General features: G+C 44.8%; 2 protein-coding genes across 3 annotated transcripts in view; both read left to right on the top strand.

Moving 5' to 3' along the window:
- The window catches only part of lnx1 (ligand of numb-protein X 1), a 76,833-nt gene that overhangs the window by 31,562 nt on the left and 30,346 nt on the right, over positions 1–14,925 (top strand). For both annotated transcript variants that reach the window (XM_015971684.3, XM_015971685.3), the window contains 3 exons: positions 3,836–3,991; positions 5,632–5,840; positions 5,931–6,335. In XM_015971684.3, the coding sequence (XP_015827170.3) occupies positions 3,836–3,991; positions 5,632–5,840; positions 5,931–6,335 (770 nt within the window). The remainder of the gene's footprint in view (positions 1–3,835; positions 3,992–5,631; positions 5,841–5,930; positions 6,336–14,925) is intronic.
- Positions 7,901–14,925, top strand: part of LOC107395839 (uncharacterized) — a 30,443-nt gene continuing 23,418 nt past the window's right edge. The window contains exons 1-5 of the mRNA XM_070554022.1: positions 7,901–8,558; positions 9,909–10,024; positions 14,014–14,171; positions 14,352–14,544; positions 14,660–14,719. Coding sequence (XP_070410123.1) covers positions 9,950–10,024; positions 14,014–14,171; positions 14,352–14,544; positions 14,660–14,719 — 486 coding nt within the window. The 5' untranslated portion in view covers positions 7,901–8,558; positions 9,909–9,949. The remainder of the gene's footprint in view (positions 8,559–9,908; positions 10,025–14,013; positions 14,172–14,351; positions 14,545–14,659; positions 14,720–14,925) is intronic.

The following is a 14,925-nucleotide window of genomic DNA, read 5'->3' as shown; positions in this document are numbered from 1 at the left end:
TGGATAGACAGCAGTAGCATAGATAGACAGCAGTAGCATGGATAGACAGCAGTAGCATGGATAGACAGCAGTAGCATAGATAGACAGCAGTAGCATAGATAGACAGCAGTAGCATAGATAGACAGCAGTAGCATGGATAGACAGCAGTAGCATAGATAGACAGCAGTAGCATGGATAGACAGCAGTAGCATAGATAGACAGCAGTAGCATGGATAGACAGCAGTAGCATGGATAGACAGCAGTAGCATAGATAGACAGCAGTAGCATGGATAGACAGCAGTAGCATAGATAGACAGCAGTAGCATGGATAGACAGCAGTAGCATAGATAGACAGCAGTAGCATGGATAGACAGCAGTAGCATGGATAGACAGCAGTAGCATGGATATACAGCAGTAGCATGGATAGACAGCAGTAGCATAGATAGACAGCAGTAGCATGGATAGACAGCAGTAGCATAGATAGACAGCAGTAGCATAGATAGACAGCAGTAGCATGGATAGACAGCAGTAGCATGGATAGACAGCAGTAGCATAGATAGACAGCAGTAGCATGGATAGACAGCAGTAGCATAGATAGACAGCAGTAGCATGGATAGACAGCAGTGTGATGGTTGAGCAGCAGCAATCCAAATGAGAGGCAGCGGTATGTACAGTCAGGGATAGTCACGTGTACGTGACTTCAGGCACGTCCCTGAATACACCTTTTTCCCTCGAGGCTTGATCGCAGCACACCCTAGTGGCCAGTGGGGACCTCTGCAACCACCACCACCAGTGCGAGCTAGGGGTTGTATGAACTAGTCGACTAGTCGACTTCACGGCTCTGTAGTGACTTTTTATGCCTGTCATCGACTAGTCGCTGTCACGTGATAGTGACAAGATGCAGTCCTCGGAAAAGACAGCAGGGGATGAGCCGCTGCGCGTCGGGATCGAGGCGGAGTCGACTCCCTGTGCCAGAGCGTCGGTACTGACACCGGCGGTAAAACGGACATTTAACCAAACTGTGACCTTTTCCCTCTTGCAATTTTACCTTCCCCTCACCCCCATCCTAATCTTAACCAGCTTGCGCATGCAAAGCTCTGATCGTTGACGCGCTCTAGACATCTGCATCCTGAGCACCGCCAAATCAGGTGTCACCATCTCAAAAACAAATTTAACACGCGATCGTTCATGTCAGCTCATTTCCTTTCATGTTTTCTGTCTGTTATTTGTGCCTGATGAGTTTCACTGCTGCGGAGCGAGGCGCATCACCTGTTTTGTCCTCCGTTGACGCACCCCCAAGATTCCACTATCTCCGCTCCGCTCCGGCACGAACTCCGCAGCAAAAACGGTCCCGTTGTAGTCGGCCGGCGAGCAGCAGCAATCCGCTGTTTTTGTGGTCGGTAGGTCTTTTAGAACTGCAGTTCAAAGGTAACTCATGAGGTGAATATATATGAACCCAGGTAGCAGTTTTTCTTTTGGATTGAGAGGAGATGCAGGAAGATAATAAACAGGCAGGACAGAAAAATAGTCAAATAAAAACAAGTTAGTTTTTGTACCTGTTGGTTGCAACAAACAGACACCATTGAAGGTAATCAGAAGTGAGGAACAGAAAATGAAATAATTATTTTAATGTTTAGAGCAGCAGGAACTCCGAGAGGCTGCAGGCGCATCAGTGAGTTTGCGGCCGCTGCGCAGGGGGAGGGGGGAGAGGGCTGAAGCAGAAACTACCGTTGTTAAAAGAAATGTGTTTAACTTTGAAAATGTGGGCGCAATTTTAATTGTCAAAAACTCCAGCGAACCCCCCCCCCCCCACCCCCCCCCACCCCCAGTGCCGCTTCAGGTGTATGACGTCATCAACGACTAGTCGAAGTCGACTCGATTTTCATTACTTGACTGTCGACTTTAAAAAAAATTAAGTCATGCAACCCCTAGTGAGAGCGCTGCAACTGCTGAACAAGCTGTCAGCTCCAGCAGCCGCAGGCGCTTTTTAAAGAATAATGTGGCTGTCAGGAACCCTCACTTTCCCCTGGCCCGCAGAGGGAGGGAGTGGCGCTGCAGAGCTTCCGAGCTGGGAGCAGCCAGGCCATGGCAGCTACCCTGCCACTGCATCCACTTGTAGTCTTAAAGCAAAGTACCAGGAAAGAGCCTCAATGGGCCAGGTCCATTTTGGACATGGTCTTTGGAGTCCAGGGTGGGTTGCATCACTGCTGTAGTTGCACAACTATGTAACTCTACACAGCACTCAGACGGGGTTTATTAATACAATAGAGACCAGCTGAAGGCAGAAGCTCCACGCACAAGAAGATGTTCTATTTTAGGTAAAATCAAAACGTACCCAACAAAAACTACATAAGGAGACAGTCTAAAAGGGCAACAACCACATTCTTATGTATTTCAGTGGAAGCACTAGAGTGACTTAGCAGTTTTTCTAATTAATTCAAAACTTAAAGAGATTATTATGGCCATTTTGAGGAGTTTCTGTGTAAAAATGTAAATAATTACTATTATTGTCCCTTTTAAATGTATGTAGTTATTTTTGTGAGCCATTCCTTAAACCTGGAAATAAGATCCTTGGATTCAATCCCACCCTTCAGCAACACAGGAGTCAACTACAGAACATGTTCCGGTTGCCTGGCCGCTAAACTGTGATTGCCAAGTTCCCCCTAACCAAAGAGATTTCTCCGTCTGTAGAAACACACACACACACACACACACACACACACACACACACAGTCTGTCTTTGATGCTCACTCAATAAACGTTAAAGTCATTCATCTAGCAGCTAGCATCCTGGTTGTGCTCATGGCTCTTGTCTATCCATCGGGTGGTTTTAGCATTGGAATGGCGCCAGTTTCCGTACTCCGGCTGAAAACCCATTTCGGTGCAGGCGAAGTGTAACGAGCAGTCTGTACAAACACAGTCACATTCTAGCTTAGTTTTGGGAGCTCTTGAAGATAAAAATCAACCATTAATGCCCATTAAACTCTTCTTCAAGAAGACTGGACAGGGATCATGTAGCTCCTCCAGACAAAAATCCATTTTGGGATTCTAGGCATTATTATTATTATAATTATTATTATTATTATTAGTGCAGACTATATAAGAAAGAAATCCTTCTTCACAAACGTGGAGTTAAAACAATCCTGCTAGCTACGTGGAGAAACTGGGTGTTAGCGTTTACAGTCCAGGGAAGGAGGGATCTGGGTTTAACAGGAGGAAGAGCAGAGCAGTGATGATGCTAAACGGGCCCCATCCAGGCATTTGCTGTAGATTAGCAGAGCTGACAGGAAACTGAAGCTCAGAGAGCAGAATGCACATGTGAAGCCCACAACCACATAAACAATATAACATGATCAAAAGCTCCAAAAAGGGGATTTAGCACGATAGAGGACCTTTAACACTGCTGAAATAACTGAAATGCTATCCCAACAGTGGTGAAAAGGGTTACTTATTAAAACTGAATAAAGGGCTATCTGATTTTAATTTTAAAAACTGAAGCGGTTTAGGGAAGGCTGTGAAACATTTCGGTCTTGGCTGGTTTGGGCAAGCTGTTAGCTCATCGTTCTGAGACCAAATAAAACAGTTGATGTGATATAAATCAGCATCTTATCTTACTAGAAAAAGGGGCTAAAAACACGCTTCGTTTAAAAAGTCCTGTCTCGTACTAGCATTACGTTTAGGCACTTGTTCTGACAGCATCATACAGGAATTTCAGCTTTCTGCCTGTTTCTGTTGCAGCGTGTAAACACAGGTCTTTTCAGAGGAGGCTGGAGCCTGACTGGACCAGACTCAGACATGTCCGGGCATGTTGGGAGTGACGGAGGCTATAAAGAGCCTCTCTGTCTTTGTTTTGCAGTCAGGAATTTTGACCGTTCTTCAGTGAGGAGCCGCTCCTTCAGGAGGCTGAACCGGGCCTTCAGTGTTCTCCGGAGAACCAAGAGTGGCACTGCAGACAGCAATGAAACATCTGAAGAGAGGGACAATGCCAGGAATTCCAGTGTGCCACCAGAAGGTACGGACCGAAGCTTTTACATCCAACTCCCTGTCTCCGAGAGACTTCCTGAGAGAGCAAGACGTGTGTGTTTCCAGATGTTTGTCTTTTCAATGTTCCCTTGGCTGTGTGAGGAAGGTTTTGGGCCCATGGTGGATCAGCAGCATGTGTTTCTTTAATAATTCAGTTTCCAGATTGCAGAAGTCTGCTGGTGCATCACCACAGACAGATGAGGAGGGAGATGCAGCCTGAGGCACTGTGCATAGTGATGTTACACCAAAGGTCGCTGGAGATGAGGCTGATGACATCCACCCTTCTCTTCTGCATCTCCTGTTCTTTACTTTAACCTACTCTTCTGCCGTCTCCCTCTCCACCTCCATCCTCAGTAATCCTGCATCTTTCCATCCTCACCTTTTCACCTTCAGACTTGCATTTACGTAGTCTTCAGGGACATGTGGATCTCTTCAGGGACATGTGGATCCGCGAGACACTCAGCAGAAAGGAAAACAACACATGATGTAACGTCCACTTCGCAAACCTTTTCATGGCATACTGGAGTTAATATAGTCAGCCATAACAGAACATTATGTTGAGTTAGAGCTGCAGAGAGATGGGAGGAGAAGGAGCGTGCTATTGCATAAGAATGCAGGATGACAAACAGCTGGGGAGCAGATGATTCTCAGAAGCCATCAGTGAGCAGGTCAAGAGAATAGATGAAATATTCATTGCGTGCCACTGGAGTGGCAGACGGATGGATGGAGAGAGTGAGCGAGAGAAACAGTCATTCATATTAAACAATAAGAGGTGGATACAGAATTCAATGATAGTCATCAGAATGTTTTAATGTCCTTGTGTGTAAAAGAAAATGGTGGAAAACTACAAACGTCACAATGTGAGGCGAGCAGCAGTTATGAGCAACAAGTCTAGGTTAGTGTGTCCCCACCCTTCAGGCTATCTGCTGTGATCAAGTCAAACTGTTGACTTTGGAATGGTGAAAGTGCATCGCTGAGTGGAATGAGCAGCTGAGCCTGTGAAGCTGGAGACAGGGGGCTCCATAGGGGAGGAGGGGGTTGGGGGGGAGGGTCACTTCTCATAACCAAAAAAAGGAGGAGAGATAGATCTTCTCTTTTAGTGACTGGGCAAGTCTGGGGGGGGGCAGAAAAGTGCATTCTCCCCTGAAATGCTGGGGCTTATATGCTGATGACTTCATAGCTACGGCAGCATCCCTAATGTTGATCCCGTCCATTAAGTTTTGAAGTTGAAACCAATCTGCTGGTCAGTTGTACTGGAAACCACTGAACCTGTTAAAACTATTCACACATCTCCTCCCAAGCTGTGTCTCACTGGAACTGAGAACTGGGGCTTTAGCTGCAGATGTACTGTACGTGACTTCTGATAGAAACGTCACGCAGGACAATCGGCCAAGATCGTTCTGCCTCTCCGTTTGGATGTGTTTGTTTTAGCAGCCTGAGGGAGTGGAGCCAGCTGGCTTCACTGCTGAACTCCACCATACTTTACCACTCACTCACCCTTGATGCCTTTCCTTCCACGGTGCTTTCACTTTCTCCCACGTCGTCTTCTGCTGTCTTTGGCTGTTGCGTTGTTTTTCTCACCATTGAGCAATGGAACTAAAGTTGGTCTTCTCTCAACCTCTCCATCAGTGCTGGCTCTCCCTCAGCTGCATCACCTGATCCCCGACGGTGAAGTTACCAGTATCAAAATCACACGGCAGGATCCCTCAGATCCACTGGCCATCAGCATTGTGGGCGGCAATGAGACCCCACTGGTGCGCATCCTCATCCAGGACATCTACAGAGAGGGCGTCATAGCCCGGGATGGCCGCTTGCTGCCAGGAGACATGGTTTTAAAGGTAAAGAAAGACTTCACCAGGACAGGAAAAGGCTAGCCAAGTTGCTATTTTGCCTTAAAACAATGTGTTGTTTGGTTGTTTTGCTGTCAGGTGAACGGCATTGACATAAGCAACGTGCCTCACTCCTACGCTGTTACGACCCTGAGGCAGCCCTGCCAACTCCTGCGGCTGACTGTGCTCAGAGAGCAGAGACACCGCTACCGCTCACACTCGCATGGCCACCCTCACGGGCATGGCCACGATGTTGCTGGGGGGCTGCCTCATCCCGTCAGAGATGACAGTGTGCACGTGGTCCTGAACAAAAACACTCCAGATGAACAGCTGGGCATCAAGCTCGTGCGGCGAGCAGAGGAACATGGCGTCTATATCTTTCATCTGCTAGAGGGAGGGCTGGCGGCACGTGACGGACAGTTGTGCACTGGTGACCGAGTGCTGGCTATCAACGGGCACGATCTTCGTTACGGGGCGCCAGAGCACGCTGCTCTGCTCATTCAGGTCAGTCACCAGGGGCCGCCGGTGGAAAGGTCACAGTTGCCACAAATCTGACTTGATTGTTGTGTTAACAGACCACGAACAAGCATGCTCTGCCCCTCCTACGTTTCCCTGAGGTATTAAAGATAATTGTGGTGATTCAAGCTAATTGTACTGCGCTGTGCTGTTGTGTCTGCACTCACTGGTTAATAGTGTTTAATTGTGGTGACTCCCCAACGGACCCGGCCGTTCTGCTGCCTCTGGTTCCTGGTTGGTGCCAGTCGATGATGGCGTGTTTTTGGTTAATGGTGGTTAATCACTGTGTGTTTGCGGTGGACCATGCACGCTCTCTGTGCTCAGAGTTCCTGTCTGAGCCTTCTGACTGGCTCTTCTGGGTCTCTGCGGGGCCAAGATGGCCTCTCAGATCAGCCACATTCTTGCAGAGATTATGGACTGGCAGGGAAGAAATTAAATTTGTCCAATTAGGGCAATAATGGGTTGGAATGGCTGTTTCAGGGCTCAGCACTACGTTAGACACACCAGCAGAACCCCCCGAGGACTGAAAGGCAGGGAGACGTATGCAGCCATCCAGCCTGTGTGGCTGTTAGACAAATCACATGCCAGTGTGTGAATGAGTGTAGCTGGACCAGCAGGGCATTAGGAGTGTGAATCACACACACACACACGCATCTTAGGGCCTTTGATGCTCGAGTGTGAAGCACCAGGTCTACCACCGGCAGCTCTCTTTCCAGCATGGGAAGACTTGCTACCTGCGACTCAAACCATTTTTGTAAGGAACTGGAGGAGGATTCAGAAGGACCACCAGCTGGGACCAACAGAAACACTGCAAAGGGCTTGTTGAGTTTCTGAATTTGTTTTACCTTTTTAACTTTTTGGGATATTCCACCAAAAATAGACATTTTGTCTTTTGAAATATTTCCCAGAATTAAATGGGAAAACAATTTGTAACCAGCCGAGTCATTCTCCTGACCCAGTTGTACCGCTTTAGCTTTAACTTGGCCTAAAACACAGTAAGAGAATGGATCCGAGCATTGTGAATAAAAAAGTCCCTCACTCACACACGCACGCACTCACACACACACACACACACACACACACACACACACACACACACACACACACACAAATATAATGACAGTGAGAGGAAGAAATAAGCACACCATATTTGCGCTGGAGCGATTGGAGCTGGTGTGTGTGTGTGTGTGTGTGTGTGTGTGTGTGTTTGTGTATGTGTGTGTGTGTGTGTGTGTGTGTGTGTGTACGTGTGTGTGTGTGTGTATGTGTGTGTGTGTGTACGTGTGTGTGTGTGTGTACGTGTGTGTGTGTGTGTGTGTCTGTGTACGTGTGTGTGTGTGTGTGTGTGTGTCTGTGTGTGTGTCTGTGTGTGTGTGTGTGTGTGTGTGTGTGTGTGTGTGTGTGTACGTGTGTGTGTGTGTCTGTGTGTGTGTGTGTGTGTGTGTGTGTGTGTGTGTGTGTGTGTCTGTGTGTGTGTGTGTGTGTGTGTACGTGTGTGTGTGTGTGTGTGTGTGTGTGTGTGTGTGTGTGTGTGTGTGTCTGTGTGTGTCTGTGTGTGCGTGTGTGTGTGTACGTGTGTGTGTGTGTGTGTGTGTGTGTGTGTCTGTGTGTGTGTCTGTGTGTGTCTGTGTGTGTGTCTGTGTGTGTCTGTGTGTGTCTGTGTGTGCGTGTGTGTGTGTACGTGTGTGTGTGTGTGTGTGTGTGTGTGTGTGTGTGTGTGTGTGTGTGTCTGTGTGTGTGTCTGTGTGTGTCTGTGTGTGTGTCTGTGTGTGTGTCCTAACATTTCTCTCGGTGTGGGTTCCCATGGGTGGGAGCACACCCACCTAAGGAGGTCCAAAATCCAAGTGGGGCCCAAAATGGTGGACCCCACTCCGATTTCAATTAAAATGAGCTCAGCAGCCTCCCCTGATGCTACCATTGCTTTTTTTTTCATGTCAAAAAATTGTCCCCTAAGGTAGCAAAAAGTGGGCAAGTGTGTAAAGGTGTGTATCCTGCAGCCGACCGTAACCGGAAGTCAGGATATACACTTCCCACAAAATCTTATACACACCGCGGGAGTCTGAAACCTTTGGCCAATGACATTGCTGCACTGAGGAAAACTACCGGAAGTTCACAGCAAGAAGAAAACAACACGGATTGAAGACAAAAAGACGACGGAGTGATTGGATTATTTTGAATATTTTTACATTTACCGACCTCTGCATGCAGCAGGTAAGCTAGGCATGGTTCAGAAGAGTTTATATTTTGGCGTTCTGTTGGGATGTATTTAAGCTGGCTGCCATGTGGCTAACTTTAGCAACATAATATTATAAATAGTTCGTTGTTTACTCACCCAGACAAGTTTGGAGTTACTTGGATCCGCTCAGAAGGAGTTTTTTTATCGAGTCGCCATTAGCTTATATCCATATAATGCCAATGGGAGCAAAACTGCAGGAGTTGTTGCTGCATTATCTGCCCTCAAACTCCTTCATTTAACCAAGTGTTCTTATTAAACGTTAACACTACTCCCATCGGAGTTCAGAAAATCTCGTAAGTGTTTATTTGTTCGGTTTGGGGTGATTTCAAGGCAAAAATACAACAATATTGTGCGATTAAAACAGCGTCACGGCCAGTCGCCATCTTGGTTGTAGTCCGGCCAGCACTTTAACTCTGTGCTCTGCAACGGTCGGTTTGACAGAACTTGCTGCTGTTGACATCAGTGTAGTTCGGGTTTGCGTATTTCCAAATTGCAATAATCGAATGACCAATTGGACTAAATTCAGCTTCTACAGACTCTTTCAGCAACCTACGCGGACTACAGCCGTAATGGCGGAGGGCTGCAACGTTATTGAAATCTCAGTTGGAATCGGTTGCATTAAAAGCCTGTAGAAACTCCAGAAGCTAATACGTTAGCACCTTCAAGACGTGCTGAACTCACAGAGGAATTTTTTTTTAACTATTCTCAACAAAACATTGTTAAATGAAGGAGTTTTGGGGCAGATAATCTTATAATATCCTGCCCTGATAGGCTCCCATTATATGGATACTGTATACGGTGATAGCAACCTGATTAAAACTCCTCCTGAACTACGCCAAGTAGGTCCACACTTGTCTGGGTGAGTAAATTAACGTAATATTTGTTAAAAAAAATAGCCTGGCCAGCCAGACTCGCTCTGTGCAGAATTGAACAGAGTGAGTCTGGCTGGCCAGGCTAAAAAAATAAGGTCCAGGTTGAAAATGCTGCATGTGTCAGTGATGTTGTTGTACCAGAAGTTTGACAGCCCTAGTTTAGATTAGTGACTGAGTGTCTTTGCAGCACAGCTTGGTTATTATATAACAAACTAACTTCTTGGCTTCAACAGGCTCGGTCAGCTCTCAGTGTACACATTTCAGAATTTGTATATTTCATTATCCTGTGTTTGATGTTAAACAATGTGCATCATGCAATAGCAAAGCTCAATGCACAGCTGCTGTATGTGTGTTTGTATGAATGTTCTAGATTTTATTTTTCTCTTGCTATTTTTCAAAAACCTTTCTGTGAGATTTGCCTTGACTAAGTACTAATTACGATTATTTTCACAGAGCCATTATGTCCACAAGAAAGAGGAGGAAAAAGCCTATAGATGATGCAAAGACACACATCCTGTCCTGTACTGACAAGGTTGGGTTTATGTCGAGATACATTGACGGTTACAAAGGTAATTTGCGAAAATTTCTTGACACAACTTGTGTTTTTCAAAAGCAAATCAGTTGACAAGTTGACAAGTAATTAAAATTGCGCCCACATTTTCAAAGTTAAACACATTTCTTTTAACAACGGTAGTTTTTGCATCTTTACTGCAAACTCACTGATGCGCCTGCAGCCTCTCAGAGTTCATGCTGCTCTAAACATTGAAAGAATGATTTAATTTTCTGTTGCTGACTTCTGATTACCTTAAATGGTGTCTGTTTGTTGCTACCAGCAGGTACAAAAAGGAACTTATTTTTATTTGACTATTTTTCTGTCCTGTCTGTTTATCATCTTCCTTCATCTCATCTCAATCCTAAAGAAAAACTGCTATCTGGCTTCATATATATTCACCGTATGAGTTACCTTTGAACTGCAGTTCTAAAAGATCTACCGACCGCAAATATAGAGGAGTGTGTGCTACGCACAGACCGCATCAGTGAGGTGAAGTCACAGCAGAATGAAACAGGTGATGCGCTCTGCTCCACAGCAGCAAAATGCATCAGGCACAAATAAAAGACAGAAAGCATGAAGGGATATGAGCCGACATGAACGATTACGTGTTAAATTTGTTTTTGAGATGGCGACACTTTGAGAATGTTGCTGTGGCTGTGCTCAGGATGCATCTGTCTGGAGCGCATCAACGATCAGAGCTCTGCGCCTCTCAGCTCTAAATAATCTTGGAGAGTTCACATAGATAATGTAATATAAGTGGAACCATTGATTTTTCGAAAAAAAATGGTAAACTATTGTGTGGAGGATCTACAGACTCCAGTAGTCTGTAGATGAACAGCACCTTCTTCCTTTTCTGGTGCATTTTGTGCAGCTGAAAACACGGTCATTTCTGCTCCACACCAGACCAGAGTTTTACAATCCCAGTGATGTGACGGGAGTTCAACATGCCTCCTATCCTCCAGAGCCACTTGGTGGAGTTTTGAAAAATATTTGATGGCTCCTACCCAGATCAGCATTGGAGCTCTAGAAGAGGATAGAGCTTTCAAAAATTCCTAGTGAGGCGGGGATGCTGGTTTCTGGGTCGGAACTGGCTAGGAACTTGTGCTCCTAACCTCAAGAAGAGGATGCAAAGCTTTTAAAAGTTGCTAGCGGGCCAGGGAAGCTGGTTTCTGGGTTGTGCTCTGGATAAGATGACATGCGTCTCTCCCTCTCTCTAAAGCGCTAAGCTACATTACGTGAATGGATATTAACAAGTATTAAACAGCTGACAAATGCTCATTGTCAAGAATCAATATTATATTAACTGACCAATAATATTTTAATTGTCTACATCAGGGATTCCCAAAGTGTGGTGCCGCTAGGGGGTACGCGAGGTGAAAAGTGTAATGGCTGCGGAGCTCAGAGAAGTCTGTCAAAAGTCACCATTAGCGTAGCCAGAAACTCATTTGTGGGTGGGCCTAAGAAAAAGTAAGTGGGCCCAATGAACGTAATTGAAAACAAGTATATTTTGCTTGTGTGTGTGTGTGTGTGTGTCCTCCGCACATGCCCTAGCTCAGGGGTCGGCAATCCGCGGCTCTGGAGCCGCATGCGGCTCTTCCATGCGGCTCTTCCATGCGGCTCTTCCATGCGGCTCTCTTTGCTTGTAAAATAATGAATGGATATTTAAATAAAATGCTTTATATTTTACTGAATTAATTTTACATCTGTAAGCTAATTCTAAATGTAGATTGTCTGCGTAAACCTGAACAGGTCCAACCCGGTCTTACTGTGAGACCGGGTTGACGGGTCACGCTTGTGCATAATCATAGGCGCTGTCTGAGCTGAAGAGGATGTGAGATTCTGGGATTCTCTTCAGACGGCTCCTGGATGTGTCGCCACATTGGAGACAGGAACAAGCGCTATTCAGCCAAAGTTTCATAATCAGGGAACATTTTCTAAGTGACAAGTCTCTCTTAGAGACCGGTTTTGGCAAACTCGCTTCAGTGGGAGGAACCTTCCCGCATGCGCTCTGGTTCTGCGAAGTGCTCCAAGCCCCTCTCCACACTTTCAGCTCGCTGTGCACCTTATGTATGCGCTGACTGAGCGGTGTCCAGCTCAGATGTTCAGAAGGAAATCTTTTCTTGAGTGATTTAGCTACATCTGCGATTTGCGTAGAATAAAGTGTCAGTTCGTCTGCTTGCGTCGGGGTAATTCTTTCTATTCTTTCTCCATCAAAAATAAACGGTCAAATACGGGAACTATCCGGTTAACACAACACAAGCCCTGCTTTAACTGTTCTGTTTTCTTGTGAAAATTGTTACAAATTTAACTTGATTAACACCAGAGCCAGGCGCACTGCGCCGTTATCTCCGTCACTGTAAATGAGGGAAAAACAAAATGATCGGATCCTTTTCTGACCTTCCCCACCTGCAAAGTTTAATTCCAACAATCAAACGTGACAGAGCCTGGATTTGTATTCTGAACAGTCTAAACATGTTTTAAAAAGAAACGTATGACAAAAGTGGCACCTGCTCAGTAAAACCACCAACAGGGTGAAAAATATCTAAATATTGTCGGCAGAGACGGGCTACAACTTCTGGATCCACTTCATATAAATCGTTTTATTGATTACCTTCTTATGAAAGATAACTTTGACGTACACGAGCGACCGGTACCGGCTGCTGTCACCTGTTGTGATCAGCGCTCTGCTGTCTGAGGGTAGGCCCCGCCCACAACGCCGCAGCTGCTGCAGTGTTTTCTTTACTGTGGGAAACGGGTAATAATGGCTCTTTGATGGGAACAGGTTGCCGACCCCTGGTTTAGCTTGACGTCTGATATGTATATATATATATATATATATGTATAGCCATGCCCTGATGTGGGGCTGGGGGGTGCGTCAACATGGTCGGGACATAGAAGGGGATGCGCGGCTAAATAAGTTTGGGAACCACTCCTCTACATGACAGTAACATTTTGTTAGCGCACGAGTTGTAGCAAGCTAGCTAGCATCGTTCCCTCACAGAAACACCTGCTCCTCCACAGAACTTCCTGACACCACAGATAAATCTCTCTGCTTTGGCTGATGATTTCTCCCTCTGGTTTGTCTCTAAGCTGCAGTTTGCTCTTTAAGGCAAATTTCATCTGTACTGATCCAAAAATGACAAGGAAAGGGTGAAGTTAGTAGGGATTGCATTATTAAACATTAAAAGTAGATGTCATCATTCACATGAATGAATTTCAGTTCTTTTCTTGTTTCTCTTGGCCTGTTAGGACTTATGTGTCATTTACTGAGCTCCTAAGGTATTTAAAAAGCATTTATTTAGATTTTTTAAAAGATGCAGGAACCTTGAAATAGCACTTTCTTCTCTATTTCTTCCTCTGCATACATTTTTTCCTCACAATCTCTGGGTGTCAAATCTCAATTATTACAAACTTGTAAATCATAATGTCATTGCACTTGTGAAAATAGATTTAAATGCATTTTTAGTTTACTGCAACTTAAAGCTCATTTGCACCATACATTATAATCTATTTGTTGTATATACATTTGTTATATTGCTTTTCTGTCTCATATATTGCAAATAGGAATACTTTTTTGTATTGCTATGTAATATATAGTTCCATGCCTTGCTGTGGCCCCACTGTAATTTTCCAGTCTGGGATCCTTCTACATCTGTTTGTCGGTTTATGTCAAGTCTGAGTTGCATGGGTTAGGGTGCATCTGTGTTGTTACACTTCACTGGTGTGTTACGTGGACCAAATGGTACACAGCACTCTCAGATTAAGGGAAAGTAACAGAGCATAGACAGGACCTCAGTGATACATTCATATGGATGGGTTGGCATCAAAAACATGTTTTGGCCACAGAAAGCCTGATCAAAAATCTGTTTACCTGCAAGGAGAATGTTGAGCATTGTCTGCAGGTTATATACCGACTAGACGCAAGAACCTCAGCCTCACTTTAAAATACTGTAGTATCTCTTTTGAGTTCCAGAATGAAATGTTTAATTATTATATATTTTATAGGAAAAGGAGTGTTTGCCACACCCCCCATTGAACCAGGGGACTTCGTCTTGGAGTACAGGGGTAAACTCCTCACAAAGGAAGAATGCGAGTCAAGACGATACTCAAGAGACTGAAAGCAAATTTCTCTTTGGCTTTAAGTGGCAGAACCATTGCTTATGGTAAACATGGAAAAATTGATGATTTTTATTGATTAGAGAAATTCCGAGTTATCCCTGTAACAAGGGTTTAATACTTGATAAACTAATTAAAGCACAAATATTAAAATCTTTTGAAAACAATTCTTTCAATAAAACTGTTAAAAAATGTAAAATTATTACAATTTTTTTTATACTTTTCAGCCTGGATGCATCTGAAGAAGATGGCTCTCTCGGAAGATTGGTCAATGACAACCACAAAAATCCTAATTGCGTTATGAAAAAAATCATAGTTGACAACAAACCACATTTGTGCCTTTTTTCTCTGAAGAAAATAGAAATAGGAGCTGAAATTGATTACAACTATGGTGATTCAAAATGGCCTTGGCGCAGTAAGGTGAGTTGGTTGCTATTTCTCCAATATTAACCATGCTTCCAATATTACTCTTGGTTGTCTATGGAAATGCATTTCATCTTTGATCTGTGATATGTTTTATTCATCTACAATCCAGGTGGGAAAAAACAAGGCTCCTGCAGCAGCAAAAGAGAACCTATTGGGTGGGGAAGGCCAGGTAATGCCACACACACCGTCATGTTTCCAGTCATGTTCTTATGGGGTCCTTCCATCTTCCAAACACATTTCTATCTGGAGTCTCTCCTTTACACACTCGTATGTCTAGTCTGACCCAAGTGGGGCCCTTCCGTCCAGTTCTTCTTGTAGATGTTTTTAGTGCACTATGGTAACACCAGACATGACCTCAGCTGTGATTTTAACATT

Source organism: Nothobranchius furzeri, chromosome 8, assembly GCF_043380555.1.
Source record: "Nothobranchius furzeri strain GRZ-AD chromosome 8, NfurGRZ-RIMD1, whole genome shotgun sequence".
Classification (NCBI taxonomy): domain Eukaryota; kingdom Metazoa; phylum Chordata; class Actinopteri; order Cyprinodontiformes; family Nothobranchiidae; genus Nothobranchius; species Nothobranchius furzeri.
The sequence above is the reverse complement of the archived record's forward strand: the minus strand, read 5'-3'. Positions and strand labels throughout refer to the sequence as shown.